Source organism: Tinamus guttatus, unplaced genomic scaffold (genome assembly GCF_059628265.1).
Source record: "Tinamus guttatus ecotype Peru unplaced genomic scaffold, ASM5962826v1 Tinamus_guttatus_pri_ptg000254l, whole genome shotgun sequence".
Classification (NCBI taxonomy): Eukaryota; Metazoa; Chordata; class Aves; order Tinamiformes; family Tinamidae; genus Tinamus; species Tinamus guttatus.
Window position 1 is genome coordinate 305,043 of NW_028288788.1, and position 18,905 is coordinate 323,947.

Sequence of the window (18,905 nt, forward strand, 5' to 3'; positions counted from 1 at the left end):
CCCAGAGCACCCCCCTTCAAGGGACAGTCTCTTTGGAAAGGGCAAATGGAAGGCTAAATCATCATCGTCATCATCCTGGTGCCAACCCTTTTGCATAAAATTGTGAATCCTGGCATCAGCTGCTAAGAAACCTGAGGTTAGGGTGGAAGAGAAGAAAAAAAAAACAAAAAAAACAAAAAAAACCCCAAACTTATCTATATTCTCTCATCAGGCTCTCTTGGAGAGAAGGTGGATTGCTTTTAAAAAAAAGAAAGGAAACCAGACTCCTGAGATGTTCACATGTTCACTCTGCTCCACTGGCCTTAGAAACCTTCACAGCTCAGCAGAAACTAGGACATCTCGCCCTATTCTTCAGGAACAAGCCAATGGGACCTAGCAAGACTCGCCTAGCAGCATCCAAGATATCCTCCAGTGAAACTTCCAGGAATGAATCCATCTCCTGAATGCTACAGGGCCTGGCTACTGTTCACTGCAAGTGGTTTTGCTTTTATTGGATGATAACCCCCTGCCGTGGAAGCTCTTCCGACGCTTCCTAGCAGCGGCGCGAGGATGTGGGCAGGGGTGAGAACAGGAAGGCAGCAGCTCCCCGGAGCAGAGGGGAACCATAGAACCATGGAATGCTTAAGGCTGGAAGGGACCTCTAGAGATCATCCAGTCCAACCCCTGCACACGCAGGGTCACCTAGAGCACGTGGCACAGGGCTGCGTCCAAGCGGGTTTGAAGATCTCCAGAGAAGGAGACTCCACAACCTCTCTGGGCAGCCTGTTCCAGGGAAGGGAGCAGGGCAGAGCAGCGCCGCGAGCGGGATCCGAAACGGGCCAGGCCCAGCGGTGCCAGCGCAGAACGCACTCGACGTGGTGGAGGGACGAGGGCAGCAAGTGCTGACGCTATCGGGAGCGCAGCGCGGAAGGGGACACTGAAGCTCGAGTCACAGGGCCTGGCAGGCGACTCAACGCAGCGCCACGGAACGACGTTGTTAGAGATAAAGCAGCAAGAGCGCAGACGGCAGCAAAGCAGGTGCAGAACGGTCCCTTCCTTGCCAGGTCGGTCTGTGCTACCGTAATGATCCAGGGACTATTGTAAAAACAAAAAGCCTATTCAGAGCAACTGAATCTGGCACAGATGTGTCTGGAGGGCACACGTGTGCTTAGAAAAGAACTTATGAAAGCAGGGGTTTTTTGTCCATAAAGCCAATTATTTCTTTTTTTTCCTCCAGCCAAAAGGCTAAAATTGACCCCAAATAAAGTTTTTATCACTCAAAGTCCAGCAAGGAGGCAGAAGTCCACAACCTGCCCCTGAAAATGAGCAGCTCTTATCTTGTAAGGCACTCTTGGCTCTTCACAGCAAGTTAGCGGGATGTTAGACAATTCACGAGTGGGCAACTAATCCCATTGCTGTATTTGACTTGTTTAAGAAGAGTTGAAGAATGACAAAATAAGGCTCAGGGTAGAAAGACTAGTTTTTTTTCCCCTCCTCAAACAAAACTACAGTTCATACTTTATCTTATTAGTGCAACTGGAAACAGGTAGCTCAGGAAAGCACCGCTGCGGTGGACTGTTTGCTTTTGGAATCCAGCTCGTTCGCAGCGTCAGGATGAAATTCGGCACATCCAGGCAGGCAAAACTGCACAAACTTCATCAAAACCCCAGGTGCAACGGGACAGCCTGGAGGTTTTTGTGCACACACCTGGGATTCATTTTGCTGGGGTGTTTCAGAACGGAAGGTGGAGACTCTCATAAACAGCTTGTATTGGCCAAAGGAAAAATAATCATGGACTCGTTCAAATACTATTAGAGGAATGACAGGGCTACCAGATTTAGGGTATTTACCAGACAAAACAGTACGAGCAGAGGATAAGGTTTTAGGGCAAGTTATTGGAAGGGGAATGGCAGCACCAGTTCCAGTAGCTGTGGTGCAGCAGAGACCTGCGTTGTTCTCAGACAGGCAATTAAAAACGCACAGAGGAGGTAAGTGAGCAAAAAACTTGCAGTAACAGGATTGTGTTTTGGGCAATGCTTGCGAGAAAATGGGTAATCCAATCACTGCAAATGTACATTCACGTATTCAGCTGGATGACTCACTCATGGCAGTTCTGTGGCTAAAGTCCTGTACTGAAAAGAGACTTCATAAAGACAAAACATTATGTACTCTGCACCAGTCAAGTCGTCTAGGGGCGTCTGCCCACAGTAACCACACAGACTCTACCATTTACGGTAAAGATTTCCAGGCAGTTTATCTGGGAGCAGAGATGAGACGCTGCCACAGAGGGATTCTTCGGAAGGATGCCCAGCTCCATCCTCTGCTCCTAGGAGGGGATTCGCTGTGCCCATACATGGGAGATCAGCCCCGCTCCTGGACTTTGGCAGGCTCAACCCCCTTTCGAATTATGTCAAGTGGCAATTGGGAAATGAAGACCACAAATCTGTGTGAGCTCCCGTTGCAGACTCCAGCCCACGGGCGGTCGTAGCCCTGACCGAGGAGTCGCTCACGCGGATGGTAGAATAGCTGGTTTTTAAACACAGCATAACCTGGGAGATGGCTTTACAAGAGGCACGAAGAAATCTCTTAGCACAAGGGCCAAGCAAACGCAACCCATGTTTTATGTCAAAGTCTCCAACTCCGGCCAGCCCCGAAAAGAGCCGATATGGAGCGAAGTCAGCCCAGTCCGTAAAACAGAGCAGGAAGCTGCTCCGTGTCCCGCTCCGAGCACGGGCAGGTCCCTCCGCAGGCAGAGCCGGGTTTTGATCCGGCTCGATTCCCACCTCCCGGACTGCAGCCACCGTCCCTTGACGAATGGCCCCGGGCCCCGCTGCCAGCACAGCATCAAACACCCCCCACCTGCATTCCCCAAGGAAAGACGGAACGCAGAGAGTGTCGGCAACTTGTCCCTGCTCACAAAATCATTCCAGAGCCTGGAACGAAACCCAGGCGGCCGCCACGGGCTTCAGACACTCAACTTTCTCTTTTGGTACAAGGGCATTAAAGAGGAAGAAAAGCTGACCTTGTGCATTCTTCTTATCCAGAAATAAGCTGCATGGGAGTTGATAAGTCACCCGGAGATGGTGACGGCAGAACCTTAAGGCTATTTGTAAATGCTTCCACTCTGACACATCTTTGCTGGCTGTGCACACAGAAGCCAGAGCAGCTCTCTAGCTTATTTCGCTCGCTGAAGAGTATAAATAAAGCTTCATCCCTGATTAGGGAGACAAAAAGAGGAGCAGTATCCCAACTAATCTGCTGAAATACACCATCGTGCAAGGCTCTTGATAAGTTAAATAACAGAAGCTTTAGGTTCTTTAAGTTGTTCCCTCTGGAAAGAGCGACAAAGTATAAACAAGTTCAAGGGGAAAGAGTACGAAAAACAGCTAAAAACGTGGCCAAAAGAAGAGCAGAAAGGTTTAAAAAGTGTGTTCTAGATTTGCTGCGCAGCTGAACATGGCCAGCACTTATGGTCAGGGAGGAAACAAGCACTTTGCGATGCACCGAGCAAGCGCTCGCAGCACGGCTGAGTGCTGAGGGCCTTAAGAGCAGAGCAAAGGCAAAACAGGCCCCAGGGGGACAGAGCAGAGGGGGCCTGTGCTGCTCCAAAAGCCTCACGCAAGCCCTGAGCACTGGGGCTGCGGGTCTGCGGGCGGCTTCAGGCTGCCACAGAAGCAGGGGGCACCTACCAGGAGACACGGCCGCGCCGGGGGCAGCAGGACGCAGACGTCAGCACCGCTGGCTGCTGTGACGGGGACGTCCTCGGCCTCCGCGCGGCTGTCGAAATCCCTCCCTACAGGGCAAGCAGCTCGGGTGCTCCGAGCTCTCGGAAGAGGGAGCGTGCCAAGGCAGACGAGCAGGGTCAGGAGTTTCTGCCCGCTTTTGGCGTGCAACAGATACAGCAACGACAGGAGCTGAGGGAGAAGGGTCTCAGATGGGACTGAGGGGAGCGGAGCAGACAGACAGCAGCTAAGATGAAGATAGTGAGGCAAAGAGGCTGGAAAAGGCAGTTTTAGCCATGAGAAGGACTTGGCTGCACGACTCCTCTTTAGACCGAGGCAGAAGAGGTAGGGAATTCTGGCTCCAGTCTTGTCCGGGGATGAGACGGGAACTGAAGGGAGTTGCTCTTCTGATGGAGCCCAAGGGCTGGAGCTCCTGATAGTCCAGGACAAGGAAAGCAAAGCAGCGGCTACGCATCCCCCTGGGGCAGCGGTGAGAGCAGCGGAGAGGCTCATGGCAAACCGCAGATCACTGCGGCTGGGTGACCCAGGGGGCTGCCTGCCAGCCTGGGTGGACCCTGGATTTATTCCATTGGGAAATTTCCAAGCCCGTACGGAAAAGGCAACATGTTGAGCCAGCACTCTCAGACCGGGCACCACATGCAGCCAAGAACAGCGACCCTGGGGCAGGAGATGCGACGGGAACCGATCCATCGGGAGCAGCGGTGCCAGCTGCGCTGAGGGCACCTTGCGACCCTGCAGCTCGCAAGGAACGCACAGGAAGAGCTTATTCCTGGAGCGGGGATGGAGGCAGGGAAGCTAAAAGGCTCTGGGTGCCACGGGGGTCCCGCGGCAGCCGGACACACAGCACCACCTGCCGCCAGGCGCGGGGACGCGGCGGGGCGGCCGCGGCGCCTGCGCCCTGCCCGCGGCGCGGAGCCGGAGCGATGCAGCCTCCCGCGCGGCCGCGGCTCCGCGCGTGGAGCAGAGCCGAGAGCATCGAAACCGGCAGCAGCCCCGAGGCAGCGGCCACGGCTCGCGGCCGTCCCCGGCTCCAGCAGCACGGGGCGACGGCTCCGTTCCCCGCGGCGCTCCGGAGCCCCTGCCACACCACAGGAGCCTCATTTTGCGCTTGGAGCCCGTGATCTTCCTCAAAGAGCTGAGGACAGAGGCGAGGCGGGGTCTGCAGCCCTGCAGCACCAGCAAGGGAGCTGCTGCACAACTACTGCATTTCAGACCCACAGCAGAGACCGTGTGTGTCAAGCCCAAACCACAACTACGGCAACAAGTGCTGAAACAGAAAGACGAGAACCCCACCCAAGGGAGCAAACAACAAAACCTCCCCTCCCGCCCAGCTATTCCTGTTTCTGGCACCAACCTGCTGCCTCAAATTCTCCTTGCAACAAACTATGGGTTGAGGGGTGGAAAAGGGGCAGACTGAGGCAAATAAATTCACACCAGAGACCAAGGAGGAATGACAGCAGGACCTGGGCACTCAGCAATTCACACTGCAGACGGCTTGGGTAAAGACCTGACTTTAATCCTGAGTGCTCTCACTTGCATGACTCGCATCAATGCCATGATATTGTTTTAAGTTTAACCTCTCCGAGTTTTGCCTCAGGTTTAAAAACTTCAGAGAAGAAACATGATTCTATAAAGAGCAGCTACTGCAACCCATCAAGTGCTTTGTATATCTCAGGAAACCAAACACTAGAGACCCTTCAAAGTCTCATCACAAACTTCATAAACCTCCCTCCCTTTAACAGGATCCCATTTGTTCTTGGAAGGGAGGCCTTCCCTAGTGCCATACAACTGAGCAGTTGCTGCATCTATAGATTTTACTCTATTTTAAAGTCAGTTGGAAGACTCACCTCTCAGCAAGTCTGAGAGTGGAGGACCACAATCCTCTGGAATTGTGTAGTCACCTTTCCCGATGTTTTCAAATAACTTGTAGATATTATCCCCTTCAAAGGGGTAAAGACCCGTTGTAATGTTGTATCTGTAAAGGCAGAAGGAGAAGTTGTATGAGGAAAAGGCAGCAACACAGGTGCTCAGTTCTTAAAGCGATGAGGTAAACCACAGGAAACCAAGAGGAAACTCCAAGATGAGAATTTGAGAGCATCTAGAGCACCTCTTATCTCAGTCTTCCTTTCTCAGCCTCTTCAGTCACCTGTGGCAGAGCTACCGAGGCCTCTCCCTGACCGGCTGGGACAGAAGAGTCTTTCAAAAACAAACACCAAGATGCTTGGCTACTGCAACAGTGGAAAGAGTGCTTGTATCCCAGGCACTGACACGCAGCCAGACTTATTCACAGGCAGCCAGGACTTTCTTTGGAATTCCAAGCACCCATTTGGAGGAATATCCACCCATGAGGAAGGGCAGGAGGGAGGACACAGCAGACCAGAGTCAGACACTCATACACAGACACACACCCCAGATAGTTCAAACTCTCTGCTGTTTGTGGGCTTATAATTTCTTACTGTGATGCCCAGGTGCTGCACGGACACTTACAGCGTGACCCCCGCCGACCAGATGTCTACTTTAAAGCCTGAAAAGGTATCAAGGCCATTGGCAATTTCTGGTGGCTGGAATGCTGGCGACCCTTGGCTCGTTCTGCACGTGTCGTCCTCTGCAAACGGATGCAAGGCCTGCACGGAAGAGACTGGTTACGCTCAAACTCGAGGCACGCAAATGATACCTGTTAGAAAGGATTCACCTGAGGAACCAAAGGGGTAAAAGTCTGCTCCGAACATCTCATAAAACACCTTGACACTTATAAAGCAAGAGAATATAACCCTGTAACGTCTGCAGTCCATCAGTGCCACTTCCTGCACAGCTCCTCACTAAGGGAGCCTTATAATTCTCATTGCATGAGCACTATGTAGTTAAGCATAATTTCACTGCAGTTTTGGGTCCTGAGGTCTCCAAGATGGGTATCTTCCTCTATACTCATTCCCTGGGGGAAGTTTTGTGCTGTTTTCAACAATAAGATAAAAATATTTTGCTGAATATTCATTGTAGCAATTTGCAAAGTCATTCTGGAGTCACAGTGAGTTTAACCAACAACAAAGCTCAGTATAAACACACTGTAGATCAATCACCACCACAAAGGTGACCTAATTCTGGAATCTCATACTTCCCACCTTGATTTGCTGCTTTTTCCACATACCTCTGCTACGCCTAAATCGGATATTTTTAGTGTCCCATTGGTTGTTAGCAGGAGGTTCCCCGGTTTTATATCCTTGTGGACAATCCCTTGGCTGTGCAAATATTCTAAGCCATCTATAAGCTGACAAAAGTACCTGCAAAGAAAAAGAAATCAAGCACTTCCAGAAACTAAGATTCTCAATGAGTGATGGATAATGCATAAGAGCACTGCTATTGCACACAGCTTGGAAATGCATTAACCTTCAGGGCTGAGGAATCTGAGACTGAACTGTGCTGTTCATGTAGAAAGTGGGAGTCATAAGCCTCTGGCAAGGTACTCAGAAGGTACCTGCTAGAGCTCTGCACCAGTGGGTTAACTCTAGGCTCTTCTACACCAAAGCACTCTGCAAATCTGCATATATTGTAAGCACAAAGCTGGCACAGGTCTGAGCTCATGCAGACTGCAATGTCCGGGCAATACTAAACTAGTAAAAGATGCACTTGCAGTGGCCCAGAGTGCCCCCAGTACAGGCAGTGGTGGTGAGAGACCGAGATAGTTTAAGAAACAAACCTGTACTTACCCGTGAGCCTGAAAAACTGGAAACCTCTTTTCTGGGACACTGTCCAGCATTTCCTGCATGCCACACACGCAGTACTCCATCACCATATACGTGAAGGCAGAGTTAAGGAAGCTCCGAGGGTAGATGCTCTCCGTGCAGCCTGCAGCCCTGTGCCAGCTCTGCGCCGCACACACATCCCCAAGGAGCAGAGCCTGAGCTGTCCTGCCTCCAGAGAAGAGGAAGAAGGGGGAAAAGAACCCCCCAAAAACACAGTTTTCCTGCTTGATGACCTGCAGGAACTCGGTTGTCAGCCCTGAAGCAGAATGTGACCACAGAAATCCCGTCTGAGAGCTTGAACTACTGGCACCAACTGTGACATGGAAGTCAGCAGCTCTACTAGCACCACCTTTAAAAGGCTGACACTAACAGTCAGTTAAAATGAGCAAAAATCAGCTCATTTTCTACAAGCGACAACTGAGTTTGGCTTCATTAGCTGCCAGGTTTTTCTACCTCTTTCGTGGCTGATCAATCTCTGTTTGATTAGCAAGATTAGAGGCTGGGAGGTTTTACCAGGCAGATCTACCAGAAAAGACCCCAGAACGCTGACCCCCACCATTCCCCTGATCAATAGGGTTTGGCTCCCCAAACGGTCGTACACGCTGGGAACAGACGCTGGCAAGAGAGGGCACCAGCTGGGACGTGGCTCCCCTCCACTGCAGCCACTCAGCTTCCATCTGGCCTTGCTTCCCGCACAGAGTGAAATGGAAATGGGAACTGACCTAACAGAAAAGCCAACACGAAAAGGAAAGTGGCTTTTCAGGCAGATCCCCCAGCCCTGTTACCAACGCAGCTGCACAAGGGCTTGGACCACCGGAACACAACGCGCAGGCCAAGCGGCGCCAGCGAGGAGCTGCAACGAAGTGAAGTGAGATCATGACCACAGATGCATTCTGTGCCCCAGTGAGAGCAGGTTTCTCCAGTAACTGCTGCTCCTGCGAGCAGAGTAAACAGGTAGGGGAATGAACCTGAGCCTTCTCAGAGTGTGGAAGCAGAGGATGACAAAAGTAGCAAAGTTAACTTATCTCAAGCAGGAAGTACTGATAAAAATATTCCTTTTCCAAACACTCCTGTTCGGAATAGTAAAACAAGGCATTTCCTTCCTTGCTCACAGGAGTCAATTCCTGCATGACCATTTCATGTTGTCATCACCTGTTACCAACACACGAGGTCTCTCTCGGGCTCTTTTTCCCCCCTTCGCTTCTCATTTAGCATCCCAGTTTTTTCACTAATTAAAAAGCATCTTTCTACAAACCATAATTGAATTATGGTCCTTTTGGTCTGCTAAGGCTACAATATAAGTGAAAGCTGTGATGCTTTTTTAATACTAATTATTTTGTGGCAGAGTATTTAATCTAATTAAAGCACACAATGAAGCTACCCATTTCTAGAGCGCTGCGAGTACAACACTATACACAGAAGCCATTGTCAAAAATAAAAGCAACCACTTAACGTGTACAGTAACAGCAGATCAACTGGGGAAGTTTGCAGTCTGCTTCAAGTCAAATTGCATTTTCTTTGAGCATGGCAGACACTAGAAGCCATCCAGCTCTTCACTTCTTCACTTCCCTTGCAGGTTGAGCCACATAAAGCTCTGGGCAATGTCATTCAAACATTCAAAAGGGCCTTAGTGACAACAAAAGCACTCCCGTGATTCAGTACTACAGGAGAAAGCAAGAACTCAAACCTCTGTAGTGACAACTGGGTGAAAATAAAGGATATATTTTCTGCTTTTCTTCATTATATAATACATCTACCAACTGGATGACATTTTTGTGCCGTAATCGTCGCAGGAGCTGAATTTCCCTGCAGGAAAAGAAAGGGAGAGATTTACATTTAAAACATCTATTTTGTATGGAATAAAAATAATGTTTCTTCTAAATTCATTTGGATTTTAAAGGTACTTCAGACCGCACTAGTCCCAGCTGCTCCACCTAATGTTAACTAAAATTCAGTCTGACCAAAGGCCTTGGGATGATTTTTGAGTTCCCTAGCCCAAGATTAGACCCGAAAATCCTTCCTGGTGGCGCCTTGGAGAAGGGAGCACTCCCTTCCCGGCTAATCCCGCAGAGCCGCTCGCTCCTCCCTGCACGAGGGCTCCAGCTCTCCGGGAAGCAGGAGCCGGACAACTCACCTGGGTGCAGCCACCCATTTGGGTGCAGGTAGCGGCCAGAGCAGGGCTGAGATGTTGCAGGGCTGCATATACGCAATACGTGTATATATATATATATATATATATATATATGTGTGTGTGTGTATATATATATATATGTATATAAATATATATGTATATTTAACAGCTGTCTCTCGCAGGACACTTTCCAGCAGCAGCCACAAATGGCCACGTGCAGAGCGGCTGCCGGAGGAGCCGCCGGCTCCCCGAGCCCGGAGCTCCGCTCCGACGTCTTCCCGGGAACGGGAGACGCATCCCGCACGCGTCAGAGCCGGGGGAGCTCCGGGAGACACTCGCAGGGACAAGGACAGTCGCTCCTGGGCAGCGGCCAATATTTAGGCAGCTTTCGGGATCTTTATTAGTGCTGGAGCTGGATCCAAACTGATCTGGAAGTTCTCACGAGTTTATGAACCAGGCGCAAGACAAACTAGTGTCGTCTCAAGATGTGAGAGCAATTCCTAATTTCAGCCTAAATCATCCAGAAGAGGCTGCTTGGAGTCAGACCTCCCTCCTCCGCGATCTCACCCGAAAGCAACTGCTGCACGAGCACGGAGCACGCAAAAGCCTAAGCAGGGAAACCACGGAGCGAAGGGAGACCCTGTGCCATGCGCTGCAGGTGTCCCTGCTGGAGCAGGGCACGGGACTAGATGATCTCCAGAGGTCCCTTCCCAGCTCAGCCGTTCCGCGATTCTGCAAGGCCCGTTCCTTTGGTTTGCTCCTGAAGGATGGGAGCACCGGGAAGGAGAGCAGGGGCGGCACCAGCACCGGCCCAGGGCGTCCTGGCACCGCCACCGACGTCCCCTGCTCTCCCCTCACACACCGTGCCAGCGAAGGGAGCCCCAGCTCACCCCGCTTGTGCCAAACTTTAACCTTAACTTAAACCTTAACTTAAGTACTGAGACCCGAATTGCACCGCCTGTTCGTGGAAAAGGAAGTAAAACGAGTGAGAAGACACTTCCCCTGCCTTCACTATAGAAGGCAGCCTTGCTGCGTCACCTCCCCAGTCTTTTCGGTTTTTCCCTCTTGGGATTTTGTACTTTCCCTCAAACTACCACGTCTTAGCATCTTTTGCATTAAACTTAGCCTGCAGAATTCTCCTGGGTGCCCGTGGTAAAGCGGAGAAACAGGACGATCAGGACGGGCGGGTTGGGGAGGTTCGGGTAACATTTGGATACCTTCCTTTGCTCTGTTCCTTCCTACTCCCTCTGGGCTCCCGTTAAGCTCCATACGAACTCTTCCTGTAGCTTCTCCTGCCATCTGGTAAGTTGCTTTAAAAAGCACGGCTAAATCTCAACAGTTAGGGGTCCCGGACTCAGAATTACAAGGAATTAAAAGCACAGCTTCCGAAGCATAAGCTGCTGCTCAAACACATGCCACGGAGCTTACAAAGCCACTTTCCCCTCTCCTTCACAATTAGCAGGTCTCTGCTAACGAGCTGTGGCCAGCACAAAGGTTTGTGGAAGCATCACAGCCAGTAAGAGAAACTTTTTGCATCCTGCATCTTAGGAGCATTTTCAAGGAGCAGTTACAGGTTTGCTAAGCTTTCCTTTCCTGAGCAGCACTATTAATTATTTTGCGTCCAAACTTTAGTCCAGGTACTCTTCCTTTATTGCTATATGGCCTAAAAACAAAATAGCTAAATAGAAACCTAGGAGAACAAGGCAAAGCTCCGAAGAGTGGTTAGTTTAAATGGCAGACAGATTTGCAAAGTGATGCAGCAGCTCTAATTATAGTAATGACCACAAGGCTGAAGTGGATTAAATTAGCATAGAATCTGCAGCCCCTGTTAGAGCAGGTCTAAGAAGTTTCTGCATAACAAAGGGAGACAGCTTGAGTGATTGGAAAGAACCAGCGAGAGAGGCGCTGGACACACGTTTATTTAAAAGACTGTTTTGGTGTGAAGGCAAATCCAGCTGCCAAGATTAGGAACACATTTTAAAAACCTGATCCCAACAGCTTATTCCTTTTTAAGAGCGCCTCAGAGCCCAAATATTTAATTCCTTTCACCTTTATCAGGCTAATAAATATTTCACATGTCTGTAATGATTTTTACTCAAAAGGACGTGGGGAAGCACCAATCTCCAATGTCCCTGTAGGCACCACCTCCGGGGCAGGGGCCAACAGCCCATTTCCCAGGGGAAAGATTATTCCTATTTTTAGCTACTCTTGCATTCTAAAATGACTAAGGAATGAAGACAGCCAGACCACAGCCACCTCCAACTCCATTTCAGCTTCCAAACTTCACCTTATAAATGAGCAGAGGGGCACATCTTTGTCAGCAGGTGTTTAAATTTACTTAAAGAGAAAATAACAACAAAATCTACCTCGACTGGCTGCTTTCCTTGCCACGCGCCTGCAAAATATTGTCCGAAATAGCAACCCTGGGTGGGGGAGCAGCAGCCGCGGCCTTCGCTCCGCAACCTCCCTGGTGCACAAGGGCAAGGAGCTTTCCTGCTTCCTGCCTTTCTCGTTCCTGCCTTCCCGTGTGCTCCTAGTTCAGTTGTCAGCCCTGTGCCCGCCGTGGTTCCACTTCCAGGCTCCTGCACAGACCCGTCTGTGGCATCTCGGTGCTGAACGTGAGCGAGGAAGCAGCCGCTCGCGCCGGGGACAAACCGCAGGGCGCCGCGTCGGGAGCGGGGGACAGGAGCCAACTTTGCGGCACCTTCACCCAAAACGCGAGCGCGCGCGGGGCTCCCGAGCCTCTCCTCCAGCAGGGCTTTGGTTTGCAAGACTCCGTTTGTAGGCCAAGTAGCAAACTGCCAAATTCCAGCCCTTCTACCCATTTCCAACCCCCGAGGAATTCTAATGAGCGCGATCTTCCAATCTGAGTAATCACCGAGCATGGTAAGTACCGCACAGGACACCTGGGATACCACACAAAGATCCAAACACTTAATTAAAAATGGGAGGCTATTAGCACTCACTTTTAATAAAACTGCGCTGCTAGAGACAAATATCTTCCAAATTTTCTTTCATCTTTTTGGCAATCCTGCTAAACTCACTTCTTGCATTAGCTGGAAGCAGTAGCCAGTCGCTGTCTTGCCCACCTCGACAGGAGCTGCAGACACACGGAGATTCCCTATATTTATTCAGGGAAACACGTCTTGCACAGAAGAGTTCAAAAACTTGGCACCTCTACTGGGTCTTACAGAGCTCTTACCCTTAAGAGTCCATTCTCCAGGAGCAGAACTGGAGCACTAGGGTAGAAGAGCCATTCCTGCTTCCAGGGCAGAGCTCCCAAATGTTCCAGTTAATTTCTAGGGCCTGAGGAAACCGCATGCGCGTCCAGGATGGGGCTGCAGTTTTGAAGATTAGTGAGAAGCCACCAGAACCGCGTGAGCAATCAGAGCTGCAGGACGAGCCCTGCCCGAGGGCCCCAGCACATGGCAAAGACCTGCAAAGTCCTCCAGAGCTCGTTTCATTTTGCCTTCCCTTTTTGTCATTGCTCCCTGTGTATCACTCATCTAAGTAATTCCCCGGGGATCACAGGGATGAGAACTGTTTTCTAGGCAGTTTCTTTGGTTTTGCACTATCAAAAGCAGCTTCGCTTTCACCACAACAGCAGCAGCACTGAAGCATCCGGTGATAACAGCAAAGGCACAAACCTACTTTTAAATAATTTGATCATATCTCTGTCAAATCAAGTTGCAACGCAGGAAAAAGCTTCAGATAAAAGAAGTCGAGAGCAGAGACCAGGCTTTAGTGCACAGAGACAGTGTCTTTTCAGTCAAAATAACCACACAACAAGGTGTTTGAGACCGAAACACAAATGGGTCACCTCCACAAGGCAGGGACACTTGAATCAAGGAAACGGGAGACACGAGCAGTGCGATCAGCTCAGTTTTGGGGCACATTTATGGCACTTGGTGTGAAAGCAGCGCAGGATGAAGCACAAGGGCAGCGTGCAGAGACCTCCTGCACAGCAGAGACCCGCCGGGGCTGCCGCGAGCGCTGCCTACCCGCGGTTCCAGCGAGGGGACAGCTCTCTGCCCCTGCTTTGGAGCAGACTTCTGCTTGCACATAGCCCTGGAGTCCCTGCGAGAGGGACAGCTAAGCAGGGAAGAAGAGATTTTAGTTATAAAGGACACAAATTAACCTGGGATGTTTACAAAGTTGAGACAACTAGTCACAATTGAAAAAATATTTATATTGTTCAGGGTAAGGAGGGAGTTCAGGGTCTGTGGCCGACTGTTCTCCAGCTCATGGACTAGGGGAGGTCGAGTGGCAGCAGTGACAGCAGGGAGGGAACGGTCCCACCGAAGGGAACCCTGCCCATGGGATGGTCTGTGTCCCGCTTTCCTCTCCCCAGCGCTGCTCAAACTGCACAGGTTTCATTAGACACCCTGCTACAGCACGTTCACTTACAGCACAGACAACCTTCATCACATACCAAAGGGTTCGGCCTGGGTCGGTTCCCTGGTGCCTGGGTACCAAATACAGGACATTTCGCCAAATAACTCCACCACTGAGCAGGTAGATAAAGCAGACAAGCGTGCAGACAACAGGAGACAGGGGGACAAGAACAGGAGCTTCGATTAAAGCAAAGCCTTGTTAGAAGGGCTGGTCTCAAGCCCACCACACGCGGGGCTTTGAAGCAGGTGCTGCTGACTCAGGAGAATGTCCATAAGAGGACCAGGTGCTGCTGCGTTACTCCGCTTTAGTAACTAACGTCAGCGAAACCAGAGGCATTCACAGGAAGGCTGCGTACATGAGTAAGAATTCTAGGGTTCACCTCAGGGCACAGGACCATTACCAGGGTTTTGATACCAGGAAACCACCAGGTTATTTTGAAATGTAGAATTCCAGCATGGTGGAAACAGCCCTCCCCTTGTTTGGCAAAGTGCTGGATGTAGCGGGGCGGAGAGCGATGGAAAGGGGCACTCCTGCCTCGACTAGAGGAACAAGAAACATTTTATTACACATTAACCAGCAGTTTGCTCTTGTTCTGAACTGGAGCCAGGGAAGCGGAGAAGCGAGACTCCTGCGCGCAGACCTGTTGCTATTCTGCAGCTGAGGCTGTGCGTGAAGGTTAGGAGGGAAACCTAAACAGGCGGCTCGCAGAAGTGCCAGGACAGGATGTGAAATATCTCACAGCTGAGCTCGGAAACTCAAAGCAAGCCAAGAAACAGAAACAAGACCCTGCCAGGCCAGGCCTCCACGCTCAGCACGCCGCAGCGGCGGGCGCAAGGCGAGAGTCTTCTAAACATCTCCGAGTTTCCCTCCCGCTACGAGATAAACTGTTGCCTGCAATTTGTTTTGGCTGCAGAAGGCTCCTCTTCGCACCAGATAAACAGCTCTATCGCGCAGGGCTGGAACGAACATCTTGCTGGGGAAAACACAGCTGGCTCCCCGCTCCTCGCACGCAGGGCGCAACCCCGAGAAAAGGGAAAGTTTCCGATAATAACGACTCCCGCAAACGAAGCGTAACACCCAGCTTCTCCCCACAGTATGTTTTAATTAGTTACTTGTGCACTGACTAATCAGTATGTAACTGGCACTTGAAGTACCTTCCAAGCACAAATCTTGAGTCACTGAAAAGAAGAGCTTGACAACCCTTGTCCCCATTTTACAGCTGCAGAAATCAACTGAAAAGAGCCTTGAATTACTTCTCAACCTCATTAGTCAGACGTGAGGCCAAGAATAACACCCAAGACTTCCTATGCCCATTGGGTGCACAATGGACCACGGGTCCTGGGCGCTTATTTCATGGGTGGCAGTAGGAATTACCACCCTAAAGAGCTTAAGAGAGACACGCACCAACGAAGAGCAGCGACAGCAGGGGATTTAGGCACTCTCAGCTACTGCACCCTTCGTCTTTCTGTTTTAGGAAGTGTTTTAACATAAAATCTTAGACTCTCTCTCACTTTATACAGGCCCTAAGGGGCACGTGTGACACTGTGCCGTGCGGGTGGGCAGATGTGGTGCCCGTGTCCTCGAGGACCAGCTGCCCACGCAGCCTTCAGGAGTCCCTGCGCGCCAGGGGCAGAGGGATTCCTGAGCACGGATAGTTTAGAAAGGACTTCCAGAACACAAAGCTATGTCATTACTTTAAATGATATGGAACATCAGTCAGAAAGTAATGTTAAATTTAACCCCTGGCTTCCCAGCCACTGGGAGCATTTACTCACTTTTTCACATTTGCCTCCCCGTTGGGGATCCTGCGTAGCTTCTTCTTCTTCAGTATTTTGACAGCTCTCCTACAGAGGGTTTCAGAGTCCAGCATCTCCTTGACTTTGCCATAAGACCCTTCTCCGAGTAAGTCTCCCATGAGGTACTTGCCAATGAGCTTGGCCCTTTTCCGCCGGGGCTGATAGATGACCTCCGTGGAGTCGATGCGATGGATAAACGTGTCCATCCCCACAGACATGAGCTCGCTCTCTGCAAACATACCCAGCTGCTGCGGCTCCTGCATATCCATCCTGGATTAAGTTCCTTAACCTGTTTTCCTTAAGCGCTCAGGGCTTTAATCCTGTTTGTTAGTTTCCAACACTCCCTTTTACTCCTTCTTGAAAAATAATATCCAGAAGATTGTACAAACATGAATAAAAAACAAAACAAAAGAAAACTATGAGCTGCTTCCAGCTCAGTTGGATACTAAAAGATCCAGGCCTGGCTCCAGTAACACAAAGTCTCATAAAAAGAATATATCTTTGACCAGATACACTCAGTTTGGGATCTGCTTCACTTCTGACCTGGTCCCACCACTAGGGCTCTTTCAAGTCAACTTGGCCTTTACCTCGGCCCAGTTTGATTCTCAAGTGCTAGGTCATCCTCTGCGACTTCAGGCCACCACGTAAAAACAGACAACAGCCAAGTCTCTCTCATGACTTTCCATTACTAGCAGGTCATGGCCACCAACTCCCAACTGGGAATCGCAGGGGACGTTTCCGCCCTGCTGCCCTCACCTTCCAGGTACCAGCGCAGAAGATATATTTTTTTCAGCCGTTTGGAAGCTGGAACCAAGTTTCTTTGAAGGAGTTTCCGGAACCAATTCTAACGTCGTCGCTTTTCACGCCTACAAAAGTTTGAGGCCTTCGTTGCCTATCGGGGTCTCCCAGGGGCATCCTTCAACCGCTCGGATTCCGCCTGACACATGATGTGTCACCGCCGCTGCTCCAGGTGTCGGCTGGTGTCAGACAACGCAAAACCTAAGGGGCCTCGCGAGCGGCCTCAGCGCAGGAGCGGGTGGGAGGCGGCGCCGCTCGCTGCCCGGGGCCCCATCCCCGGGCCGGGCCGGGAAGGTCACGACGGAACCGCCAACCTGGCCCGGGGCTCCCGCCCTGTCCCTCCGCGAGCCCCTTCTGCGGGTGCAGAGGGAGAACGAGGGATACCGGGAGCACCGAACTCACCCCTGGAAGGGCAAGGAAGGGGCTAAACCCCTCAACGGAGCCCGGGGCTGGCCGGGACGGGAACGGGGGCCCCCGGGCTCCCGCCAGGCCGCACCCCCCGCCCCGCACAGCGGGGCAACAGGGGCCGCGGGCCGGGAAGGGCCCGCGCGCCCCGCGCCGCCTCCGGGGTGCGGGCCGGGGCGGGGGAAGCCGGCGGCCGCGCCCCCCTCCCCCTCCCAACCGCGCCTCAGGGGGGTCCCGGCCGCCGCTCCGCGGGCTCCGCGCGCGCCGCCGCCGCCCCCCGCTGCCGCCCCCCCTCCGTTACCGCCGCCGCCGCGCGCGCGCCGCCGCCATTTTGTTTACCTCCCGCCCCCGCCCCGGCCCGGCGCCGCTCCCGCCGCTGCCCCCCCCCCTCCCCGCGGGGCCGCGCGCCGCCCCGGACACCGACGTGCCCTCCCATTGGCCGCGCCGCCGGCCACGCCCCCCCGCGCGCGCCCGCTCGTTGGTCGCTCGCGCTTCCGCTTGGCCCCGTGACGCTCCCAGCCCGCTCGGCCGCTCCGGGGGGCGGCGCCGCGCTGCGATTGGCCCAGGGAGCTGCCCGTCAAGGGCGGGGGCAAAGGGGCAAAGGGCAGGCGTTGCCATGGCGACGGGCGCGGTCGCCGCGCTCCGTCCCCGCGTGTCGCTGGGCGGTAACGCGACGGTGACAACGAAGAGGCGACGACGGCGGCGAGGACAGTAAAAGAGCAACAGGCAGAGGAGACTCGGGGCCGGGCCGGAGTTTTGCTCTTAAAGCCGTGGAAACTTGCAGGGCTGCTGTTCCCGGGTGCCCCCAGCCCTGGCGTCGTGGGACACGTCCACGGTTTCCTCTTTTTCTTGCATTCCTCGGTTTTCTCGTCTCCTCGATTTGCCCCATTTTTGCTGTACGTGGGGCCCTCGCGCTCCGGTGCCTCTGGGCAGGGCCCTCCCTGCGGAGCGGGGCCGGGGGGCTCTGGCCCGGCTGCCTCCGGAGCGTTTCCCCCCGGCGGTCCCGGGGGGCCGCGTGGGCCCTGGAGCCCACGGGGGCTGGACGAGGCCCAGGGCTCGCGGCGGCGGCTCCCTCCCGCGGGGCTTCCCTTGGCCGCCCGCCCACTGTTCCCTTGGATGTTGGCGCTGGAAGGCGGTGGCCGAGTTCTGGCAAGCGCCTTTCCCAGCACTGGGTTCCCCGCAGCCAGAGGCAGGATCCATTGGAAGCCGCCGGCAGCGGGAAGCCTGGGCGGGAGGCAGGGCCGCCAGCCGTGGGAACACGGGCTGCTCCGGAGGCCAAACCTGCCCTCCCGCTGGGAACGGCGGATGAGGACGAGCGTGTCCTCATGGGGGTCTCATGGGGGTCTCGCAGCCTCCTCAGCCGCCCCCAGTGGCTTCACGGCCGGGTAACTCAGTCCACCCAGACGGTTCCAACAGGAGCATCGGGCTGAGGGCCGCAAGACTCGGTGCATGCGGGTTTCCCCATGCCAAGACGGTCCCGGTGCCCGAATGCGGCTGCCCAGCCGGCTTTGCACCCCCTCCCGGCCCCGCTCCCGGGAAGCTGCCGCTCGCAGCTATCGGAGCAGCCGGGTCCCATCCCTGACCCCATGTCCGGGACCCTCGTTCCCGTGGGGCTGCTCGTCCCTGTGAAAGCTGCTTCGCGCAGCCCAGCTGGGCCCCGGCGGAAAGTCCGGGGGTTTCCAGGCCGCGGGGGAAAGCCGGGAAGGGCGGCGGCGGTGGCCGGGGTCACCCTGTGCCCGCGGGGACGCAGCTCCATGCAGGACCCGGCCGATGCAGCCGTCCCCGTGTCCCTCCGCTCCGCGCGGCCTCCCCCTGCGCCCTCCGTGTCCCGGAGCCGCTGACCCTCCCCGCAGGCGGCGCGAGCAGAGGACGGACGAGCTCAGTGCCTGGAAGGGGAACAGGCGGCGGCTGCAGCCGA

At 53.3% G+C, this 18,905-nt stretch overlaps 1 protein-coding gene across 1 annotated transcript in view; it reads right to left on the minus strand.

The window, feature by feature from the left end:
* The window catches only part of STK11 (serine/threonine kinase 11), a 30,781-nt gene extending 13,927 nt beyond the window's left edge, over positions 1-16,854 (minus strand). Inside the window, exons 1-6 of the mRNA XM_088526735.1 lie at positions 15,764-16,854; positions 9,185-9,268; positions 7,427-7,516; positions 6,868-7,000; positions 6,210-6,346; positions 5,570-5,697 (exon numbers count right to left, since the gene is read on the minus strand). Of these exons, the coding sequence (XP_088382861.1) occupies positions 5,570-5,697; positions 6,210-6,346; positions 6,868-7,000; positions 7,427-7,516; positions 9,185-9,268; positions 15,764-16,053 (862 nt within the window). The 5' untranslated portion in view covers positions 16,054-16,854. The remainder of the gene's footprint in view (positions 1-5,569; positions 5,698-6,209; positions 6,347-6,867; positions 7,001-7,426; positions 7,517-9,184; positions 9,269-15,763) is intronic.
* Between the last annotated feature and the right edge of the window lie 2,051 nt (positions 16,855-18,905).